The 24,007-nt window shown below is 49.6% G+C and overlaps 1 protein-coding gene across 1 annotated transcript in view; it reads left to right on the top strand.

The window, feature by feature from the left end:
* The first annotated feature begins 9,856 nt into the window (after positions 1-9,856).
* Positions 9,857-24,007, top strand: part of LOC135920255 (uncharacterized) — a 76,202-nt gene continuing 62,051 nt past the window's right edge. The window contains exon 1 of the mRNA XM_070525046.1: positions 9,857-12,783. Within this exon, the coding sequence (XP_070381147.1) occupies positions 9,874-12,783 (2,910 nt within the window). The 5' untranslated portion in view covers positions 9,857-9,873. The remainder of the gene's footprint in view (positions 12,784-24,007) is intronic.

Genomic DNA, 24,007 nt, shown 5'->3' on the forward strand with positions numbered 1-24,007 from the left:
GTAGCCGCGTGATTTGGTGCGTGATACGGCGGCTCTTAGCGTGTTCAAGGCGACGACATTCTTTTATGATGGCGTCGACAGTCGAGACGTTGCCGAAAATAAGCAAATTGAAACCGTCGTCGGCGATGCCTTTTAGCACGTGTGTCACTTTATCTGCTTCAGACACTACAGTGAGCTTTGCGGCAGATAGCCAAGACGTCGAGGATGTATGAAATGTACGGTTCTGTAGATGTCAGAACACGAGACGCAAGAGCGTTTCTCGCGGCAAACTTGCGCCCAATGGGGTCGCCGAACAGTTCCCGTAAGTTTTCTTTGAAACCGTCTCAACTGGTTTTCTCGTCGTCTTTCGTTTTGTGCCACATGCGTGGGTTGCTGCCAAGATAAAAGATGACATTGGCGAGTATATTCGCTCGGTCCCACCTGTTATTAGCACTTGCGGGTTCATAGAGCTTGATCCATTTGTCAACGCCCTGTCCATCCAGGCCAGAGAGGCTCACCAGGGTCGGGATGTTGGGCAAGCGTGACGATTGGAGCAGTCGGGCAAGCCGAAGCCTTTGTAGAGGCGGTCTCATCACCGGGAGGCATGGTGACAAGATCGATGTACCGACCACTTCGGAGTGCCGTGGCGAGGACGGGGATCGCTAAACTCCACGAGAATGTTACGTGTGGAAAGACACAGACGAAAGAGGCTATTTATAGGCTATTTACACTGGAGCCAGCTAGCCAGACCGCTAGCTGATCCTCGCCGAGGGCCCAGACCAACTTCATCGCCGTTCGCGCGGCGGCTCGTCTCTTGAGTATGTCTCAATGTTATCGTAATAATATTGTCGTAGTTTGAATTTTACGAAAGGTTAGTAGGCCGGTTGGCTCTGGCAGTCCACGGTAAAACCACAAATAAGGCAATGCAGGATGACAGGGGTTGGACCTTTTCTCAAGTCCGAGAAACACAGACCACAATTAGATTTGAAGAAAGGCTCAAACATGGATTAAAATAAATGGGCGGCTACAGTGCAAAACTCTCTGCACTTGAAAAGTGTGGACACAGAATGGTGGTCAAGAAAGTTGGCAACAAAGTGCAGGGTATAAATATACCCCAAAGTATAAATAGACAACCCGGATCGTTATCAAAAAGAAAGTGAGGAAAACGTAGACAGCGAATGAGGTGCAAAGAATGGAGAGGACCATGTAGATTTACAAGAATGAGAAGAAAGAACGGATACGGTCCTATCCATTTCTCGCGTGTATTTTTGCACCAATACTCTAAACGGCTGTTGCTTTTCTCGACTGCTGACCGGTTAATACTTCCAACCGCTTTAAATCCCATCGTTTCTGGGAGGTGGGTGTTTTCTAAAGGGCTCAATGGGTGAATTCCTTCGAATGCATTTGGATGCACTGAGTGGTGTCCGAATTTTCGCTGCACCATACACATGCCTCACCTAATTCCGAATATTTGCTCCCGTAATGCTTTTGTCCATTGGCAACCAGCTCGAGCCTCAAACAGCAACCCCTTGTGTTACCGCACAGATTTTCCTTTCTAATTTTTTTCTTCCCATTCTTGTAAATCTCCATGGTCTTTTTAGTTTCCATTCTTTGCATCTAATTCGCAGTCTCTATTTTTCTCACTTTCTTTTTGATGAGTCCTGGTTGTCTGTTTACACTTTCTATTTCACCGCACTTTGTTGAGAGCTTTCTTGACCTCTTGCTCCATTTTGTGTCCGTGCTTTTGATGTACACATAGTTGCGCATTTTCGACGCCCATGTATTTTCGTCTATGTTCCATAGTCTTGAAACGTAATTTTTCTTTGTGCTTCTCTGGCTATTAACCAGACCCATCCCATGTCTCCATGCGCTGCCTAACTTGTGATTTTACCGTGAGCCGCCAAGGCTACTCGGACTACCGAGCTTTGGCTAACTACCAACCCCGACACAATATCTGATTGTAAGCACAGAATGGCATTTTCAAACGTTATCCCTTGCACCATTGCTAATTTCCAGATTCCTTGCGCCACGTCACATCTATTGTGGCCCCAAAGTGCTCTAGGTTTCATTTTGCTACATTCCGCTTGGCCTTTATTTTTAATTTATTTTGATGGATGCCTGAGTAGGTATTGTATCTTGATGGATGCTTGAGCTTGTCTATTCATAAAAAATGCGTCTCTTGATTAGAGATCATTATTTCCGATATCTCTGAGCCAAAATTAAGGCCTAGATTTGTCGCTGAATTGCCTCACATATTCGCAAGTCTCTAAATTCTTTGCATTGCCCGCTCGCCGCAATATGTTTAAAAATTAAATTATGTGGTTTTACGTGCCTAAACCACTACCTGATAACGAGGCACACGATATTGGGGCACTCAGGACTAATGTGGACCCCCTGGGTTCTCTTTAACGTGCACCAAAATCTAAGCGCACGGTTGAAATCCCCAAATCAAGTTTATTTTTCATTCTGCCAAGATACAGAAAGAAGGATTGCGACAAAAAGCTGCTTTTCAATAGAGTTTGGCTAGTTCACAGCCCCGTTTTTTGCATTTCGCCCTGATGGAAATTCAGCCGTGTGGGAACAATGAATGCAAGGCTCACCGCAGTTTTTAAGGGCAGGCCATATAACTGATCAGATCCCATGTAACATTATTGGAGCGTTAGAAATCATGTCCATTTGGCGCTCAAGACAAAATATCTCGTCACGATACACGGGACATTAAAGTAATATGTGTTCCACTGTATCTAAACTGCCACAGCGATTTCAGTTAGGACAGGGGGTGGGCATATGCGGTACAGATAACTGCTGTGTTCGTTAGTGATGCGTTCATTTGAAGCCGATGGTATAATCCCTCTGCCTGACAAGGAAGTACAGACGTAAAATTACCGATCTTTTTCCGGGGTCAACTGATCGCAGGCAGTTTGGGGAAGGGGAGGACTTGAGAGGCGATCCCTTTCTTGATAGGCATCTCTTCTCTTTTTTTTTGCCGCGTTCGAAGCATCGCATTTCTGTACTGAAGTTTATTTTGGACAGCTTCATCCGTTCTTTCGTTTCCCGAAATATCTGAGTGGCGAGGTATCCGCTGTAAGGGGACGCCTTGGCAGGTAATGCTGGCCTTGTGGCGAAGATAGGCCATGTCAGAGGCTGCCGGTTGGTTCTTACAACGTTGGCCTGTGCATATTCCACATGCATTGTAAGGTTGCTTACGAATCCGTCAATATGACCCAGCTCCTTGGTGGCTGTCGAAGCACATACATAAGGACTTGCTTTTTGCCATAGCGCGGATGACGTAGATGATGTCGCTCTATGAACGCGATGCCCTGTTGATGCCTGGGCACCAAACTTCCGCATGAAGAGCGGCGAGGGGTCGTACAGTGATCTGTGAAAGTATGGGTTGCGGCTTTGTGCTATTTGTGAATGTATTACACCTCAGTCGGATGGGTCGCCACTTGAGGTACTTTCTTGCGCTGCGTCCAGACATTGACGGGACAATTTGAGAGGTTCGCAGTGGAATGGTGTTACGCAGGCGAAGAGCGTGCTTACGCGTTGCCACGGGGGCGTGGCGCTCGCCCTGACGAAAATGGTGCAGAACGGAGATGCGTCGGTCTCGAGTGCGCCGCCGGAAACGGCGCGCTCGTGCGTGTCAACGACTGCCGGACACTCAGCTATCGGGAAGCATCGATTGCTCTCATTTGGCCTCGCGAAGCACATTCCAGCGCTGCGTGCATTGCGTGATCCTTTTGTCTCGGCGCGAACCCGACGACTTTTGTTCGCGAGGCGCGAACCCCGCCTCGGGCCACCATTCTCGAAGGCGCTCTCTCAAAGGGCGCAAGCGTAGCGAAAAGCCTTCCATCGTCTGCGCCTTTGTTCCCATTGTGATGAATGCTGGCTGGAGAAGTAAGCACACACTGCTCGTCGTCGCGTCCAGGTCGTAAATTTCACACGGTCGCGTGCGTGCGCCCGAGCTCTTTGCATGGAAGGCGTCACTGGAAAAAACTCGATGGCGCACGCCGCCCTTGCTCTGCTTGAGACATGGGAAAAACGTGGCTCGGGCAACACAGATGGGAAGCTTTTTTTACAGCCAGTGAGGTCTCTGCGCGCGTGTTGTCTGTAAGCGGATCATATGCCACCCTCGCTCAACTGCGAGCCTTGACAGCTGTTAATTTGCACTGTGCAGTCCCTCTGGAAACTATGATGGTTAATGGGCAGCGGCACTGTGAGCAGGTATACCATACTTCAAGGACGCAACATTTCGTGGCCCCGTTATAAGTCGTTTTCAGGGGCGGGATAGAAAATGCCGCGGCATGTTTGGAAAATAAATTGAGGGTTCTACGGCACTGTTGGTAAGTTAGCGAGAAGTGTGCCAAACTTAGCGAGTTTTTACAACGGGTAGCGATGACGTGGCCTTTAGAAGTGTTGACCACTTTTGCAGTACCATTCATAGTGACACGATAAGTTAGTAAATCGTAAAATCTTCAATGAACATTGGGAAAGTTCAATCCCTTTTTATCTCAAGGAAGATATATGCGCATCCATCCTAAAAACGTACTGCTACTTCTATAGACATTCCGACTAGCTTATTAGCGAGGTTGCCAAGTGCACCAAAGTTGTTTTTCTATCCAAATCACAAAAATTAAATGCCATTTCCGAAAATCTGCGCCTGTTTTTTTTTTCCTCTCACTTTCCAGTGATCGACTCGCCAACTTATGAGGGAATTCGAAGGTATAGCTTAAAATGCCAGTAGCAATTTAAACGCAAGGGAGAGAATTACGGCTGTATACGGGGCCATTGGAAATTCACGCTAATAGAGTGGAATTCGAAGTCGTACATCTTGGTTTATTCAGAATGTTCTTGTAAGTTGTGTTGAGTGCCGAAAACGCAGTTTGGTGTAACACAGGAGACACGGGCCAAAAAGAATTCCCCGCGCTTTTATTTTGGTGTCTTTATCGCTAGCTGTATTAAATCTGCAAATGCATGCAGGCACATGCAACCATTGCCCGCTGCCCAATCGTGAAGTGGAAGTGCATAATTAGGAGGGAGTACAAAAATAAATGCTGGGGTGCGCTCACTGTCGGTAAAGTTGGCGTGACGCATATACACATTCAGGCGCGACGAGGTGAACGAACTCCGTCAATCAGGAGAGCTCGATCACGCTGGCTGCGCTTATTATTTTCTGCAGTCGCCTTCAAGTGAGCGAATAAGAGTTGGCATCTGTGAACAAATTGCACAAGAATACAATTCGTTCATGGAATACGAGGACGCGGCTAATAGCATTCTTGCCATGGAAACGATGAATTTCTTGCACAATTTGTCCTACGCCGCCGACGGCTACAACTGATGGTGACCAACCTGAGCTCGCGCGAAAGGAACCCACGCCACCGCAACGAGAGTTTGGCGCCCGATTGTGGAAATTGTTGCACTTTCACGCAACCATCATTGGACGATTGGCAGGACTTGTAGGATAAACAACGTAACTCCGCGCACGGAAACGCAAGCGTGTTGAACGCTTGCACCATGTGAGTACCACTGGTGACGCAGCTGCCGTTGAGGCTGTCATTGGAAGTGACGGTTACAGCGACTCACTTGACTGACGGTGAATTTAATTGAGCACAGACATTTGAAAAAAACTATCAACGCTGAAACCCATCAGGCCGTCGAGCGACGTGACAGGGGAATCTATTCGACGAGGTGCAAGCCAACCACAGACAACCAGCGCTACATCATATGCTACTGTGCTGAGCAATGTACCCTTGGAAGTGACACTTGTGGACCTACTTCGAACGTGATAGAGTTTAGCGCCGACAGTCGTCACTGTCTTCTGAATATATGCGTTGGAGCACTGGCGCAAATGTTTTCCTTTCCGACTAGAATGCACACATAAAAGTCCACAGATCTATTGTCAAGGATTACACATCCTGCTCTTCGGCACTGTACAGTCGCATCGAATACACAGAATAACAAATTTTCCTAACGCTACCTATAACACAGGCAGAACGTCAAACGCCGACGTGACTATGCAGGAATTACCAGAGGGCATTTGATATCCAAACATAAATAGAACAAGCCTTTATTTGTAAGATAATGTGAGCACCGAACACCAACGAGTAATTCGCAACTCCAGAATCCATCACCCGTGCTGGCAACACTGTACAAATAAACAAACATGGTTATGATATCCAGGGTCAGAAGGGTACTTTCGCTTGGTTCTGCTCTAAAGTTTCTCGATTATGGCATTGGATCGAGACGCAACCGATAGAGCGCTTGCTGCGACCGCCTTGTATTGATCGCGGATTTCAGCGACGATACCGCGGAAGTAACTGCGCTATGCGAGCAGACAGCCGTCTCGCTCGGAGAGCCTCATCAGATCTTTCAAAAGACGCCTTTCAAGAGGCAAGTTTTTGCGCCTGCGACGGGCCTCTCCGGAACTTGCAAGCATTTGTGCGCGCCCCTGCAGGTTTCCGACCTTCATAGCGACCCTATTCGTGTTGCAGTATATCACGTAGCATCCCACAATATACAGGCAGTAACGTCGGTCGTCCCTTCAGATCCTAAATAAGCACATTGTGCACTGATGGAACGAAGCTGAAGACTTTTATCTGGTCAGTGTGTTCTGGGATAAAAGCTAATGAGAATTTCGCTCGACGATTTGTGTTACGCAATTGTGTGCGTCCGATGACTGGCACTTGTTCGTATTTGCAGTACGCAGTATTTGAATTAGGGTCGGGAGCACGGCAGATATCCGCAGGCTGCCTCAAAAAGAGAATGTGAAAAGGTATGAGACCAAGTTGCGCTCCTGCCAACAGGTTTCCGTAATTGTGCAATACTATATTTTCAGCAAAGTCGTTTGTATAGTGTAAATGCGTCACTTGGAAACGAGCCAGTTGTAACGACGTTCAGCTGCGTGCGCAGCAGTGTCGGAAAGCAGACTGGCGCCGCTCTGCGCGGCAAGAACGTTCCAGAAACCGGAATCCCGGCCGCAGACTGCGAGGATGCCACCCGCGTGCCGGGGGGGGGAGGGGGGAGGTAATAATAGTGATGATAACAACAATAATAATAATACCTTGTTTATTTCCATAAGCGATGGAGGACACGGCGGGTAAAAGTCGCTTGAGGAACAAGCGCCCTTTGAATGGGCTTTTCAGGAAGTGTTATTTGTTTAAAATGGTTGGAAGGTTATCCTCTAATGATGTTAGTTTAAAATCAGTATGAATACGTGGTTTGAGCAATGAATCATCATCATCATCATCATCATCAGCCTGGTTACGCCCACTGCAGGGCAAAGGCCTCTCCCATACTTCTCCAACAACACCGGTCATCTACTAATTGTGGCCATGCCGTGCCTGCAAACTTCTTAATCTCATCCGCCCACCTAACTTTCTGCCGCCCCCTGCTTCGCTTCCCTTCCCTTGGGATCCAGTCCGTAACCCTTATTGACCATCGGTTATCTTCCCTCCTCATTACATGTCCTGCCCATGCCCATTTCGTTTTCTTGATTTCAACCAAGATGTCGTTAACTCGCGTTTGTTCCCTAACCCAATCTGCTCTTTTCTTATCCCTTAATGTTACACCTATCATTCTTCTTTCCATAGCTCGTTGTGTCGTCCTCAATCTGAGTAGAACCCTTTTCGTAAGCATCCAGGTTTCTGCCCCGTAGGTGAGTGCTGGTAAGACACAGCTGTTATACACTTTTCTCTTGAGGGATAATGGCAACCTGTTGGTCATGATCTGTGAATGCCTGCCAAACGCACCCCAGCCCATTCTTATTCTTCTGATTATTTCAGTCTCATGATCCAGATCCGCCGTCACTACCTGCCCTAAGTAGATGTATTCCCTTACGACTTCAAGTGCCTCGCTGCCTATTGTAAATTGCTGTTCTCTTCCGAGACTGTTAAACATTACTTTAGTTTCCTGCAGATTAATTTTTAGACCCACTCTTCTGCTTTGCCTCTCCAGGTCAGTGAGCATGCATTGCAATTGGTCCCCTGAGTTACTAAGCAAGGCAATATCATCAGCAAATCGCAAGTTACTAAGGTATTCTCCATTAACTTTTATCCCCAATTCTTCCCAATCCAGGTCTCTGAATACCTCCTGTAAACACACTGTGAATAGCATTGGAGATATCGTATCTACCTGCCTGACGCCTTTCTTTATTGGGATTTTGTTGCTTGCTTTATGGAGGGATACGGTGGCTGTGGAGCCGCTATAGATATCTTTCAGTATCTTTACATACGGCTCGTCTACACACTGATTCCGTAATGCCTCCATGACTGCTGAGGTTTCGACAGAATCAAACGCTTTCTCGTAATCAATGAAAGCTATATATAAGGGTTGGTTATTTTCCGCACATTTCTCTATCACCTGATTGATAGTGTGAATATGATCTATTGTTGAGTAGCCTTTACGGAATCCTGTCTGGTCCTTTGCTTGACAGAAGTCTAAGGTGCTCCTGATTCTACTTGCGATTACCTTAGTAAATAGTTTGTACGCAACGGACAGTAAGCTGATCGGTCTATAATTTTTCAAGTCTTTGGCGTCCCCTTTCTTATGGATTAGGATTATGTTAGCGTTCTTCCAAGATTGAATCTTCCAATGAAACAGTGTTTCATGAACTGATAATATTATACGAGGTGACCACTATTAAGTTTTAAGGAATTTTGGAAATTTGCCGATGATTCTTCTAACGTAGCTGTATTATTCCAAGTGGCGAACATTATTAGCCCGAGAAATCGAAACATATTTACGTTATTAACAGACATTCACCAATTACCTTCCTAATTAATTACCTTACGGTACATATTGCAGGTATTCAATTATAGCCGGTGAGTTCGCAAGATGTATTCTCTTGAAATGATTCTCTAGGACTTTCTAGTTGGGATGGAATACATGAAGGCTCCTGTTAGTTTTCTGCTTCAGTACATAACAGAGCCTTTTGTTAAACAGGGCAATTTTACGGCGTCTTTCATGGTGCATATCTCCAAACTGGTGCCATCCTGGAAATTCCTTGCAAGTCGTTACGCTTTGGAAACTCACCGGCTACAATTCATAAATTGTAATATGTGCCGTAAGGTAATTAATTAAGAAGACAATTAGTTCATTCTTGTTGATTACTTAGACATGTGTTTTGATTTCTCTTGCTAGGAATGTCCACCCTTCTCAATAATTCGGCTCGAATACTAGAATTAAGTTAGAATAAATACTAGAATACTTGAAATAATACTAGCGTTGGTCACGCTGTAATTTGGCCGCAAAGCCGCAGTGGCTGTCAAGTCAAGCTGAAAGCTAAGCGTAGAGCAATAAAACAAGCAAAGAATGCGAACTTCATACATATTTTTAAATATTGGTAATATTGCATGTTGCGCAGCCCTGTTTAGTGAAGGAAAAGTTGTTCAAGACTACGAATTTCACAAATACCTTTTTTTTCTAAAATCAAAACCTTTCTCAGGCATGTCGCAGTTGTTTTCACCAAGACAAGCACAGTAACTTTTACTACAGTTAATTATTTGCGAAGCAAAATGACCATAAAATTTCCAATGACCACAAAGAAACGCAACTTGCTCACTGCATCAAATGCACACGCAGTGTCAGCTAAGCCTGCAATGTGCACCCTACCGAGAGCCTGCCGCTGCGAACGTCAGAGCACGTTGAGTTGTCCACCTTATTGGTGTCGAATGAGTACAGCACAGGCAGATGCTGTCCCAGAGCAATATTCAGTGCACTGCGTGATGGTGTATCTCTCGGGACTGCCTTTCACACGCCGTTGTGGCTTAGCGGCCATTGCAATGCACAGCTAAGCACGTGGTCGCGGGTTCAATTTACGGCCACGGCGGACGCGTCTCGACGGGGACGAGATGTAAAAAACTCCCTTGTACTGGTGGGCTCGGTCGCTGTGCCACGATGCACTCATCGAAGCCGTTTGCCTTCGCTGCGCATGTGTCTGCCCATCTAATCATCCAGATACTGTTCCTGGCCGTGGTTCCCGCCGCTTCCGATGCCGCGGCTCCCAGCGAACCACTTCGCTGCGAGTGTCCCGCCAACCATTGTCACCTGTCTACAGCTACAGATAGTCCGGTAGCGCCGCCGCGGCCGTTCCTCAACTGCCCCCGGATTCCCGCACCGTCATCGACAACAACCGAAGAGCCAACTATAAGACAGCATCACCCAGGCGCGGCACTCTGTGGGCTCGGTCGCTGTGCCACGATGCACTCATCGAAGCCGTTTGCCTTCGCTGCGCATGTGTCTGCCCATCTAATCATCCAGATACTGTTCCTGGCCCTGGTTCTCGCCGCTTCCGATGCCGCGGCTCCCAGCGAACCACTTCGCTGCGAGTGTCCCACCAACCATTGTCACCTGTCTACAGCTACAGATAGTCCGGTAGCGCCGCCGCGGCCGTTCCTCAACTGCCCCCGGATTCCCGCACCGTCATCGACAACAACCGAAGAGCCAACTATAAGACAGCATCACCCAGGCGCGGCACTCTGTGGGCTCGGTCGCTGTGCCACGATGCACTCATCGAAGCCGTTTGCCTTCGCTGCGCATGTGTCTGCCCATCTAATCATCCAGATACTGTTCCTGGCCCTGGTTCTCGCCGCTTCCGATGCCGCGGCTCCCAGCGAACCACTTCGCTGCGAGTGTCCCACCAACCATTGTCACCTGTCTACAGCTACAGATAGTCCGGTAGCGCCGCCGCGGCCGTTCCTCAACTGCCCCCGGATTCCCGCACCGTCATCGACAACAACCGAAGAGCCAACTATAAGACAGCATCACCCAGGCGCGGCACTCTGTGGGCTCGGTCGCTGTGCCACGAGGCACTCATCGAAGCCGTTTGCCTTCGCTGCGCATGTGTCTGCCCATCTAATCATCCAGATACTGTTCCTGGCCCTGGTTCTCGCCGCTTCCGATGCCGCGGCTCCCAGCGAACCACTTCGCTGCGAGTGTCCCGCCAACCATTGTCACCTGTCTACAGCTACAGATAGTCCGGTAGCGCCGCCGCGGCCGTTCCTCAACTGCCCCCGAATTCCCGCACCGTCATCGACAACAACCGAAGAGCCAACTATAAGACAGCATCACCCAGGCGCGGCACTCTGTGGGCTCGGTCGCTGTGCCACGATGCACTCATCGAAGCCGTTTGCCTTCGCTGCGCATGTGTCTGCCCATCTAATCATCCAGATACTGTTCCTGGCCGTGGTTCCCGCCGCTTCCGATGCCGCGGCTCCCAGCGAACCACTTCGCTGCGAGTGTCCTACCAACCATTGTCACCTGTCTACAGCTACAGATAGTCCGGTAGCGCCGCCGCGGCCGTTCCTCAACTGCCCCCGGATTCCCGCACCGTCATCGACAACAACCGAAGAGCCAACTATAAGACAGCATCACCCAGGCGCGGCACTCTGTGGGCTCGGTCGCTGTGCCACGATGCACTCATCGAAGCCGTTTGCCTTCGCTGCGCAGGTGTCAGCGCATCTAATCATCCAGATACTGTTCCTGGCCGTGGTTCCCGCCGCTTCCGATGCCGCGGCTCCCAGCGAACCACTTCGCTGCGAGTGTCCCACCAACCATTGTCACCTGTCTACAGCTACAGATAGTCCGGTAGCGCCGCCGCGGCCGTTCCTCAACTGCCCCCGGATTCCCGCACCGTCATCGACAACAACCGAAGAGCCAACTATAAGACAGCATCACCCAGGCGCGGCACTCTGTGGGCTCGGTCGCTGTGCCACGATGCACTCATCGAAGCCGTTTGCCTTCGCAGCGCATGTGTCTGCCCATCTAATCATCCAGATACTGTTCCTGGCCGTGGTTCCCGCCGCTTCCGATGCCGCGGCTCCCAGCGAACCACTTCGCTGCGAGTGTCCCACCAACCATTGTCACCTGTCTACAGCTACAGATAGTCCGGTAGCGCCGCCGCGGCCGTTCCTCAACTGCCCCCGGATTCCCGCACCGTCATCGACAACAACCGAAGAGCCAACTATAAGACAGCATCACCCAGGCGCGGCACTCTGTGGGCTCGGTCGCTGTGCCACGATGCACTCATCGAAGCCGTTTGCCTTCGCTGCGCATGTGTCTGCCCATCTAATCATCCAGATACTGTTCCTGGCCGTGGTTCCCGCCGCTTCCGATGCCGCGGCTCCCAGCGAACCACTTCGCTGCGAGTGTCCCACCAACCATTGTCACCTGTCTACAGCTACAGATAGTCCGGTAGCGCCGCCGCGGCCGTTCCTCAACTGCCCCCGGATTCCCGCACCGTCATCGACAACAACCGAAGAGCCAACTATAAGACAGCATCACCCAGGCGCGGCACTCTGTGGGCTCGGTCGCTGTGCCACGATGCACTCATCGAAGCCGTTTGCCTTCGCTGCGCATGTGTCTGCCCATCTAATCATCCAGATACTGTTCCTGGCCGTGGTTCCCGCCGCTTCCGATGCCGCGGCTCCCAGCGAACCACTTCGCTGCGAGTGTCCCACCAACCATTGTCACCTGTCTACAGCTACAGATAGTCCGGTAGCGCCGCCGCGGCCGTTCCTCAACTGCCCCCGGATTCCCGCACCGTCATCGACAACAACCGAAGAGCCAACTATAAGACAGCATCACCCAGGCGCGGCACTCTGTGGGCTCGGTCGCTGTGCCACGATGCACTCATCGAAGCCGTTTGCCTTCGCTGCGCAGGTGTCAGCGCATCTAATCATCCAGATACTGTTCCTGGCCGTGGTTCCCGCCGCTTCCGATTCCGCGGCTCCCAGCGAACCACTTCGCTGCGAGTGTCCCGCCAACCATTGTCACCTGTCTACAGCTTGTCCGGCAGGTAAACTCGAGGTAAGCGAGACCACAGTCACAAGCGGCAGTTTATTCCCGCGTGACTGGTACGCTATGCTTCTGATATTCGAAAAAAAAAAACCAAATCAAGCCTGCTGTCGTGGCAACAGTTTTGCTGATGCGGGAGGGAAAGACACCATCCCGCTTGTCGTCTGCTTTCCGCTCGACGAGCGCGCGACTTTCTCGGCAGACGCAAGAGGAAACGAGGACGAGTTGTGTGCGCTGTTGCAGTCTGTTTTGTTCAAGCAGCTATCGTTTCTTGTTGAAGTGATGATTGGTTTTTGGGTGTGTGTTGTTGTTCACAAGCGCAATCATGCTTCTTAAAGATACACCCTATTCCGTTCTATAGATGCGAGGGCCAGCACTGCATAGCGTGCGACTATTGCGTTTCGGCGGGACATAAATAAGCAGAATTTTTTTCTTTGCAATTGTATTGCCAAATTCTGCACCAGCAAGAGATACAGCACAAAAAACAAAACTGCAGAGCTGAGTATCTCGTGGTTACAGCGCAAACTGCATGTTCTACAGGCGCATCACTGCACAAAGCTTCTCACAATTTCTGAATAGCAAAAGTGATTTTCCGTTGCTTTACGTGTCATGAACCTACAAAAGCGAATTGTTTGTCGCAACATTTATTTGTTATTCCTTACGCAAAAACTGTCGGTAAACAGGACCAATTGAAAGGTGCACATTTCGCACACCCAGATTTAGATAAGAGATTCAGGGCACGTAAAGTTGCCCACCCGGGGGCTGTAGTCTGGAAAGAAATGTAGGTAGTAAGGTAACACACAACACAGCTGTAGAATACATTTTAGCACTGTTTCCGCAAAACAGCGCTTGCAAAGACTTAGGTCAACTATCATTAAACTTCGTAATTGGATTTATGTTTATGTATGTATATGGCACAAACATTTAACACGACAAACTGTAATTTTAAGTGCTACTATATTGAAGTAACAGGTTTGGTGATGCTTCTATCTCAACAGCTGTCCGAAAATACCGATCAGTTTATGACAGCTAAATTATCTTGATTAATGAATTTCTTATTCCCTTGTAAATAAGGCATTGAAGGATTAGTTGGTTCACTATTTCACTTACTCCCTGTCTTCCTCGTTCTGCCTAATGCCTAACACAGGAAGACTAGCTTCCAAAAGTTGTAAGTCACGGGTCTTCAGTCTGAACGAGAAGAAAGGAAACTGAGGGCCCAATTTTTGTTAGTCATATCATAAGAAGCCAACAAACAACGACATCGTAGGGGAAGGACAGCATAGGGGAAGTCGCATGTACTTACTCATTGAATGGAAGAAATGATAAATTAATGGAAATAAAAGTGGATGAAAAAACAACTAGCCGCAGGTGGGGGAACGCACCCACGCCTCCGCATTACGCGTGCGACGCTCAATTGAGCCACCGAGGCGCCATTTTTCCAATCTCCTTTCTGGGGTATTTATGTTTTACTACTAGAACTGAACCTGGGAGGGTTAGCCAGTTCCACCACTTACAAACCTTGTGACGGTGGATGTCAGAGCATTGTAGAGAAATTGGCGTTCCACAGGAGGATCAAGACATTGCGGGAACACCAGAGCGCGTGGACTACTAACCTAAGCATGCCTTCGTAGTGTTGTGACTGGGGGTCCGAACATCCTTTCCTCGTGGAGGAGTGAGGGAATGTGGGGCTGGGTCCAATAGCCAAGACGTTTTGCACACAAGTTTATGTTACATATTTACAAAAGTTTCAAATTAGTACAGCAAAATAAGTTCATGAAGACGTTGTAGGAGCTGATCACTACAGGCGTCCGTCGCTATTTTTATCCCCTGCGTACTCATTCAGTCGCCTCCCCCAATCCGGCGTCAGGAGACGGATGACATCAGGTCCCACCAGTCCGGAGGTTTGTTGCGCTTTCCCTGCTAAGGGAGCTTTGTCAGAAACACACGCACATCACTGGGCACAAACAGGGGATCGGGAGGATAGCACACTACACCCATCTCCGGCGTGGACGCGCCAGTTTGGGTGGATGACAGGTGAAGGACCGTCGCCTCGCTACTTGCCCAAGCCTCTCCTGACAGATGCACTCCACTCGTGGTCATGAATCATCCTCATTTGAGAACAATTTTGACGAGACTGTCGGCCCGTTGTCCATAATTGCGATATCCGTGACCAGCGGTTGTCGCGGGGTGAATGGCCGATCACAACAGTACGCAGTGTGTGGCAGCGCGACTTGCTGCGAAGGCAACTTCGCTCATTCTGAGGAAAATTTGCTCGGCTTGTTGGTTTTCCGTTACCAACCGCGAACATCGTACATCGCAGAATAATATAAGATAAAGAGAACCGACAAGCGGCCTGTTTCTCGGCGACACAAAAAAAAAATATGTAGCTTCGTAACGTAAAATGCGCCCGGCGTAGCGTCTATAAGAGCCCGACGGCGAATGCGCGCGGCGCCGCTGCCCAGAAATGACATGAAAATTATCATGCGTCCCAAGCCAGGGCTAGTTGTAAAAGAACTTAAAATCTACGAAGTTGCGCGAGCGATAGAGCGTGCAAGCGGCGACCCGGAGACCTGCAGGAGCGATAAATTTTTGCTTCGCCTCCGCAATGGGTCAAACATAATCATTGTAAGTACCTCATACGAACAAGTGGCGGAGAAGATCGTGAAGATCAAAACGCTGGAGCTCAATGGCACTAAACATCCGATGAACACCTACATAACCACCCCTGAAGGGTACCTTAAAGGAGTGGTACACGGACTGGAACGCGAAACCCCAGAAGAGGAACTTTTAAGTCATCTCCGAGTGCGCACTCAAGGAGTGACAATCGTCCAAGCCCGGATGCTCGGCAAGTCTGAAACCGCATTGATAACGTTCGATGGACCGATAGTGCCACGCTTCATCTACTATTACGGTGGCGAAATGCCATGTGTGCCTTATCACCCACAAGACAATACTGCAAACTGTGTAAAAGCAAGGGACATAGAACGGACGTTTGTCCAGCGCCCACGGCAAAGGCGTGCAGCAATTGTTGGCTAAGGGACCCTCCTGAGGACCACACCTGTGATCCAGAGTGTGCCCTGTGCGGGGGGCCTCATCCCACGGCGGCATCGGAGTGCACCAGGAAACTCAAACGGGTCCCCCAAAGGGGCAGGCCACCACTGTCGCAACGTCTACGCCGACCACAAGCCAACGGAATCCTCAAGAGAAGCTGGTTCAGCACGGACCGTGAGGACTCTGCATCACCAGATGGGGCCCGTTCCAGGTCCCGATCCAGTTCCCGATCCAGGTCCAGCTCCCGAGACCGCTCCAACTCCAGGGACAGTGGCCAAGAGAGGGGCCAAACAACAAAACAACAGCAGAAGAGCAAGAAGACTGTGAACAAAGAAGGCAAAAACAAGGTGAGCTGGGCAGCAATTGCCTCCCAACCCCCACACCAAACAACACAACTCACACGCCTAGAACGCGAACTAGAGCTAATGCGAGTGCGAATAGGAGACCTAGAAAGAGAAAATAGGCAATTGAAAAAGCAACAAATGCAGCAACCACAACGAGAACATAAACCAGTTCAGACAGGACAGAAAGGACAAAAACTACCGAATTTAGAAGGCGACACCGTAATTACCTTGTCGATATTGAAAGAAACCATAAAAGAAGTTATACCCACAATCGTAGAGGAGGTGATGATTCAGGTAGATCGAAAACCAGAAGCTTTGGACAAGAAAATCCAGGCACAACAAATAGAATTTACGAAAGCACTGAGAAAACACGCCACAGGCAGCAGCATAAGAGAGAAGGCAGAGAAAGTATACAACAGGCCAGGCTTGTCAGCCATGACCCAGGCGACACACAATGCCTAAACATCAAAAGCACGCTTCCGAAGAGTGCGAAATATGGCAGTGGAACTGCCGCGGGTTCCGGCGTAAAATGGGACAACTGTCGCAGCTGGTGATGACACAAAACAGATCACCAGCTATCATTGCATTGCAAGAAGACGGTACAAACCCAAAATTACAGGGATACAAAACCTTCAATACCGAAGGTGAAAACTGGAAGGTCGCAACATTGGTGGAGAAGAAAGTAACGGCAATATGTCACAAATCCATAGAAGGAACGGACATTCCGCATATAATAACAGAAATCACATATAAAGGCACCAGAGGAAAGAGTGCCTTCATAATTAATGTCTACAGCCCGCCGAGTCAGAAAAGAGCAACGTTCGACAAAATATTTCAAGAGGCCGCAAAAATGGCGAAGGGGAGACCTCTAGTGATAGTTGGGGATTTTAATGCCAGGCACTCAAGCTGGGGGTATCCAACCCAGAACAATAAAGGCAAAAATATCATGGGACAAATAGAAGCGCTCGGCATGACACTTCTAACAGACCCTGCAATGCCAACAAGAACAGGGAATAGTATCTCCGCAGACACAAGTCCGGACTTAACAATAACCAAAAATTGTCCTAATGCGGAGTGGTGCAACACCCTCGAAAATCTAGGCAGTGACAATTGCATTATAAGCACCACAATCCGCAAACAAATAGGTACAGCTAAAATAACAGACTGGCGGGCGTACAGAGAATCACTTAAAGAACATACCACGGACATAAATGATTTAGATAATTGGTGCGAATGCATACGAAATATAAAGCAGAAACATACCAAAACCATCACCAGGACAGACAAAACACCTGAAGTGGACCCTCACCTATTGCATCTGTGGGATGCAAGACGAAGCCTGACCAAAAGATGGAAGTGACAGAAATGCAACCGCAAAGTCAAAATGAAAATCAAAGAAATAACCCAGAAGACCAAGGAATATGCTAATCAACTTACAACAGCCAACTGGGAACGCTTCTGCGGATCACTTAATGGAACCCTAGGGACGGCAAAAACGTGGAACATCCTCAGAGGAATGATCGACCCGCTCAAAACCAGACGCGAAGGACAAAAGAACTTGGAGAGATTGCTACACTCGTACGCAGGCACAAAAGAAGAACTCCTACAAGCAGTCCATAGAAAATGCTTCGGTAACAAAGCCCCGATACCCCCATACCAAGCTGATTACATCGGACACCCAAACCCAGAAATGGATGAAGTCTTCACGGTAGCAGAAGTTAAAGCAGCAATCGCCAGTACAAAACGGAACACAGCGGCAGGGGCAGACCAAATATCAAATGCCATGATTAGAAACATGAATGATGAAGCCATAACAGCCCTTACGAACTTTATAAATGATCATTGGGTCCAAGGAACGATACCACAGCAATGGAAACACGCTGTGATAATCATGATTCCAAAGCCAGGGAAGAAATTTACTTTAGGCAACCTTAGGCCCATCTCTCTTACATCATGTCTAGGAAAGGTGTTCGAAAGATTAGTAAACACTAGACTCCAACGTCATCTTCAAGAAAACAACTTAATGCCTGATACCATGTTTGGCTTCAGACCACATCTGTCAACACAGGACATACTCCTGCTTTTAAAGGAGGAAGTCTTAACGAGCGTCCCCAAGGCCGGAGAACACATTGTCATGGCTGTCGACATAAAAGGGGCCTTCGTTACTGGATGGACTTGTAGAGACCAGCTGCGGTCAAAGGACGTACCAGTACATCCGAAGCTTCCTCAACCAGAGAACAGCAGTTATAAAAGTAGGAAACGATGAATCTGAAGTCATCCATCCTCCCAACAAAGGAACGCCACAGGGTGCGGTGATTTCGCCTACACTCTTCAACATAGCCATGATTGGACTAGCTAAACAACTCCAAGAAATCCCCGATTCCCTATACGCGGATGATATAACGATATGGATAACCAAGGGCAACTTGGGAGAGAAGGAGGAAAAGCTCCAATGGGCAGCCAATATAATAGAAAACTATACGCAACAAAGAGGACTCCAGTGCTCTGCGGAGAAGTCAGAACTCATTCGCCTCACAAAAACAAAAAAAACAAAGAACTGAACCGAGACTCAAACTCGAGATCAGGCTGGATGGGAAAATTATTCCTGAGAGGTCAATAGTAAGGGTGTTGGGGATGTGGCTGCAATCTAATGCCAGATGTTTACACACTTTAAACACGATCAGAAAAACAACGCAACAAATTAACCGGATGATAGCCCATGTGGCTCATAATCGGACAGGAATGGGAGAACAAGACACCCTCAGACTGGTGAAAAGCCTGGTCATCAGCAGACTAATGTACTCCCTTCCTTACCATACCATGAACAGGGAGGAAGAAGAAAAGGCCGATACAATAATACGGATGGCATATAAGACAGCCCTGAGGTTGCCACGCAACACTTCAAATGAGAAGCTTCTAGCCCTCGGCCTCCACAATACATTTCATGAGCTGGCTGAGGCCCAACTCATAGCGCAGAGGAGTCGATTGGCGCAAACGACAGTCGGCAGATCTCTTCTTCTAAGAGTCGGCCTTGGAGGATGCATACAAATACACGAAAACGCCAAAGGTCTACCCTGCCAGATTAGAGATTTGTATGGGGTATCACCAATACCACAAAACATGGATCCGACATTACACGCAGGAAGGAGAAAAGCTCGAGCAGAATACATAGACAAAACAACAAAATACTTGGACACTGCACGATTCACGGTTGCTTCACCATATCGGGCCAACGCAAAGAACATGGTGGCAGTTGTCGTCAACCGTAAAGGGAAAATCACGGCCTGTGCTTCGGTTTCCCGAGCAACCATTTTAGAAGCCGAAGAGATAGCCATCGCCTTACCTATACGAGAAGGCATAGAGCGCAATGCTCCACTAACAATAGTCACAGATTCTCAGGCCGCATGTAGAAACTATCAGAGGGGACAGATCAGCGCGAGGGCACGCCGGATACTTACCGAAATCAACAGAGACCTTGACGTCAGGTATACCCAAACGATAACATGGGCCCCGGGACACGAGGGTGTTACTGGGAACCTCCATGCAGATGAGGTGGCTCGAGGTTTTACTAATTGTCGAGCTGCCCATGGCAACATGGTGGAGGACCCGACACCCATCGATCCAAGTTCTAAAGCGATCTTGCAACACTACAGGGAAATCAGAAGGCTCTACCCAGCCCCGCATAGGAACCTTTCAGCCATGGACTCAGCGACGTTACGCAGGCTCCGAACAGACACATACATAAACATACATAAACTGCATATATACTACCCAACAGCGTACAAGGACATATGCCCGTGGTGTGGGAGCACACCAACGCTCTACCACATCACATGGGAGTGCACAGCTCACACAGAAGAACAAGATCATAACACGAGAGCGAGGTGGGAGGTATTGCTATCCAGCTCCGCCCTTGGGGATCAGCTCAGGCTCGTCCGCAGGGCAGAAAGGATGGCGAGGGCCAGCGGTGCCTTGGAATAGGGGCCCGACCACACGGCGTTACCCCTGTTTGGACCGCACCGATGGCACCCGTTGTTGGAATCTCAGCGCGGCCACCAGCTGTTGGAACCTCAGTGCTGACGCCCGTTATTGCAACTGGGTCGCAAGCCCCAAGGGTAGCGTTGGCCTGGCGGCCTGGGGCACACTGGAAGCATCCGAAGGTCCCAGCAAAGCATGAGGCGACTGCTAACAGAACAACTTGTTTATTCTAGCATTCTAGAGACGGGAGAGCACGTTACTCAACAGAAGAAATCGGAGCCTCTCTCCTGGCGTCCGGGGGCAGCTGCTCTTATACTCTCGGAGTTGAGAGCAAGAGGGAAGGTCACGGGACTACGTCACGTGACGGTGGCGACGGACGGACTGAGAGACACGTTGGGACAAGGAGGTGACGCATCAGCCGGGCCGGCGCCGGTCAGACCTCCTCGCTTCACACTGGGGGAGCTCCTCTCCCCGGCCGCCGCGCTTTGACAAGCGTGGGCACACACACACACACGCACACAGAAAGACACGTGGCACTGAACATGCCGGGACGCGCTCGGCGGGGATGCGTCGCGGCCGCTCCGAACGGGCCAAAATGTCCGCCGCTTTGAACGAAGCTCCGGCGTACGTTGCATCCGCGCTGGCTTTACCGCGCGTCGTAGGCGAAACGTAACAGACCGCCCCGCCGGGGGAAGGAGATCCCGATGGACAGGGGACTGCATCCGCTGTCCGGAGGGATGTCGCTCGATGATGCTCATAACCGAAGTCGGTCGTCCCTCGGCGTTTCTTGAGCGCAGCGCACCGAGAAGGCCTCGTTCTCACGTTCAGGTTCACACAGGACACTGCAAAGTGACTTCGGGAGAGTTGTCATTTTTCTCTCGTTCCCAGCAAGCGTTAGAACTACGCCGAAACTCAGCCGCTCAGTCAGCAAGCACGGCACAACCCTCACTAAGCCATGCCAGGCTCTTTCCCCTTTTATACTACTGCCTAGTTCCTTACAGTAGTCTAGCAGCACTCAGAACGCGTCCACAAATCGGAAAATTGCACTAGAAAGCACATCATCACTTTGAAACACTACACAAAAGCAATATGTTAAAAATCCTGCCTCAGGAAGAAAAACATCAATAACAAACAATTTTGAGGCTGATTCCCACGTTAGGGGCTTCGACTTAAGCCATCGGCGTTACCGTTGAGACTCCCCTTTTTGTAACGCACCTCAAAGGAATGTTGTTGCAAAGCGAGGCTCCAGTGCAGGAGGCGGCCATTTGTGAAAGAGATAGTCTGCAGCCATTGGAGAGGGCAGTGATCCGTTTCGAAGCATGCGAAGCGGAGATCGCAGCGAGCGACGGTACACTAGCTCAGCTGGCGAAAACCCCGTAGCCGCATGCGGCGCGCTCCTCAATGCAAACATCACCCCAGGCAGAAACAGCTCCCAGTCAGTTTGTTGTTCAAACCACAATGTTCTCCACACGCGCTTCACGACGGAGTGGAGCTTCTCAACGGAATTCGACTGTGGGTGGTACACTGAGCTATGTAACAGCTTTACCCCACACCTTTCGAGAAAAGCTGTCGTCAAAGCGGTAGTTAACACTGTACCCTGATCTGATTGGATTTCCGCAGGAAAACCAACTCGCGCAAATATGGACAGTAGTGCATTGACTATCTCAACTGAGCTGAGTTCTTTAAGCGGCACTGCTTCAGGGAACTTTGTCGCTGGGCAGATCACAGTCAAAATGTGTCTGTACCCCGTGGCTGTTACCGGCAGAGGTCCCGCTGTATCAATAACGAGCCGTCTAAAAGGCTCCGTAATGATAGGTACCAACTTCAACGGCGCCCTCGATTTGTCCCCTGGTTTGCCCACACGCTGACAGGTGTAGCATGTCTTCACAAAGTGGTCTGCGTCCCGAAAACACCCTGGCCAATAGTACTCTTGCAAGAGACGGTCCTTAGTTTTCTTAACTCCTAGGTGTCCGGACCACGAACCCCCATGCGACAAGCGCAACAGATCCTGACGATAGCACTGAGGCACGATCAGCTGATCGAACTCCACTCCCCTGCGGTCTAGATACTTCCGGTACAGGACCCCACCTCTTTCCACAAAGCGAGCATTTTTCTTGGCGACACCTTCCTTGACAATGCAGCGTATGTTTGCTAGGCTGCCATCCTTCTTTTGCTCGGCTATCGAAGCCGACCGGCTGACTTTTAGCAACCTATGAAGTCCGTCTGACGTAGGCGCGATGAGCAAATCTGCAGATAGCTCTTCTAACTTTCCCGCATCGGGAATTTCCTCTCCAGTATCTGGTGCCTTTAACGCTACAGGCTCAATTTTATTGAGTTCGGGCGAGCTCTGAATATCAGCTTTATGCGCCTCTGACCCTTTCTCATCGTTCGACAACGTCGGCCCCGCAGCTACCGCCTTTGCAGCGAGCTCCCGAACCTTCGATCTGGTTAAGGCCTGAACGCTAGCCTCACCAAACAAAAGCCCCTTCTCGCGCAGGAGGTGATCGGACCTGTTCGAAAATAGGTACGGGTACTGGGGGGGCAGCATAGATGACACTGCCGCCTCCGTCTCAAGTGCTCCGAAAGGTCCTTCAATAAGCACTTTTGCTACGGGCAGACACACGCTGTGAGCTTCCACGGCTTGCTTGATCCATGCGCACTCGCCCGTGAACATATCGGGTTCTACGTAAGAGGGGTGAACTACATCCATCGTAGCTGCGGAATCGCGAAGCACTCGGCACTCTTTCCCGTTCACGAGGAGGTCTCGCATGTAAGGCTCGAGAAGCTTCATGTTCTCGTCAGTGCTGCATAACGATAAAAACACGACATTTGTTTTTGTTTCCGGACACTGCGCCGAAAAGTGACCCGGCTTTTGGCACGTATAACACACGCGCACTTGCCTCGTCTCGAACCGCTTTCTGCGTTCGGCTTCGGCTGCCGCCGTCTCCTTACGTTCGGTCGGACTGCTTTCACTCGCATCCGCACTACGTGTGTCCCCCTTTGCTCTCATGGGCGTGAACTTCGGCCTCTCAAACTTGGAGCCAAATTCACCCTTTTGACCGTCCTTAGCTCCGCGAGCCCGACGCGTCACAAACTCTTCGGCTAGCTCAGCGGCTCTAGCCACCGTACTAACGTCTGGCCTATCCAAGACCCAGTAGCGCACGTTCTCAGGTAACCGACTATAAAACTGTTCTAGCCCGAAACACTGCAGAACTTTCTCGTGGTCACCAAACGCTTTCTCTTCTTTGAGCCACTCCTGCATGTTTGACATTAGCCTGTAGGCAAACTCTCTATATGACTCACTTTTGCCTTTCTCATTTTCTCGAAACTTCCGACGGAACGCCTCCGCTGACAGCCTGTACTTTTTTAGCAGACTCGATTTCACTTTGTCGAAATCCTCTGCCTCCTCTCTCTCCAAGCGAGCGACTACGTCGGCCGCCTCACCAGGTAACAAAGTGAGCAAGCGCTGTGGCCACGTTTCCCGAGAGAACCCCTGCTTCTCGCACGTTCGCTCAAAGTTAACCAGGAACAAACCAATGTCCTCTCCAAGCTTAAACGGCCGCATTAGGTCAGTCATTTTGAACAATACCCGTTCTCCTGCACCGTGTGCCTGACTTCCATTACGAGCGCGTTCCATCTCTAACTCGAGACGCTTCATTTCCAAAGCATGATCGCGCTCTTCTTTTTTCTCCCGTTGCTCTCGTTCTATCTGTTCTTTACGTTCACGCTCATCTTTCTCTTGTTTCTCTCGCTGTTGCTGTTGCTGTTCTTTAAGTTCGCGTTCCTGTCTTTTTGCCGTCTCCCTCTCCTCAATGGTCTCAAGGCATTCCGACAGCTCGTCATCCTCAGCTCCTAACTCAAGA

This window comes from Dermacentor albipictus, chromosome 1 (genome assembly GCF_038994185.2).
Source record: "Dermacentor albipictus isolate Rhodes 1998 colony chromosome 1, USDA_Dalb.pri_finalv2, whole genome shotgun sequence".
Taxonomy (NCBI): Eukaryota; Metazoa; Arthropoda; class Arachnida; order Ixodida; family Ixodidae; genus Dermacentor; species Dermacentor albipictus.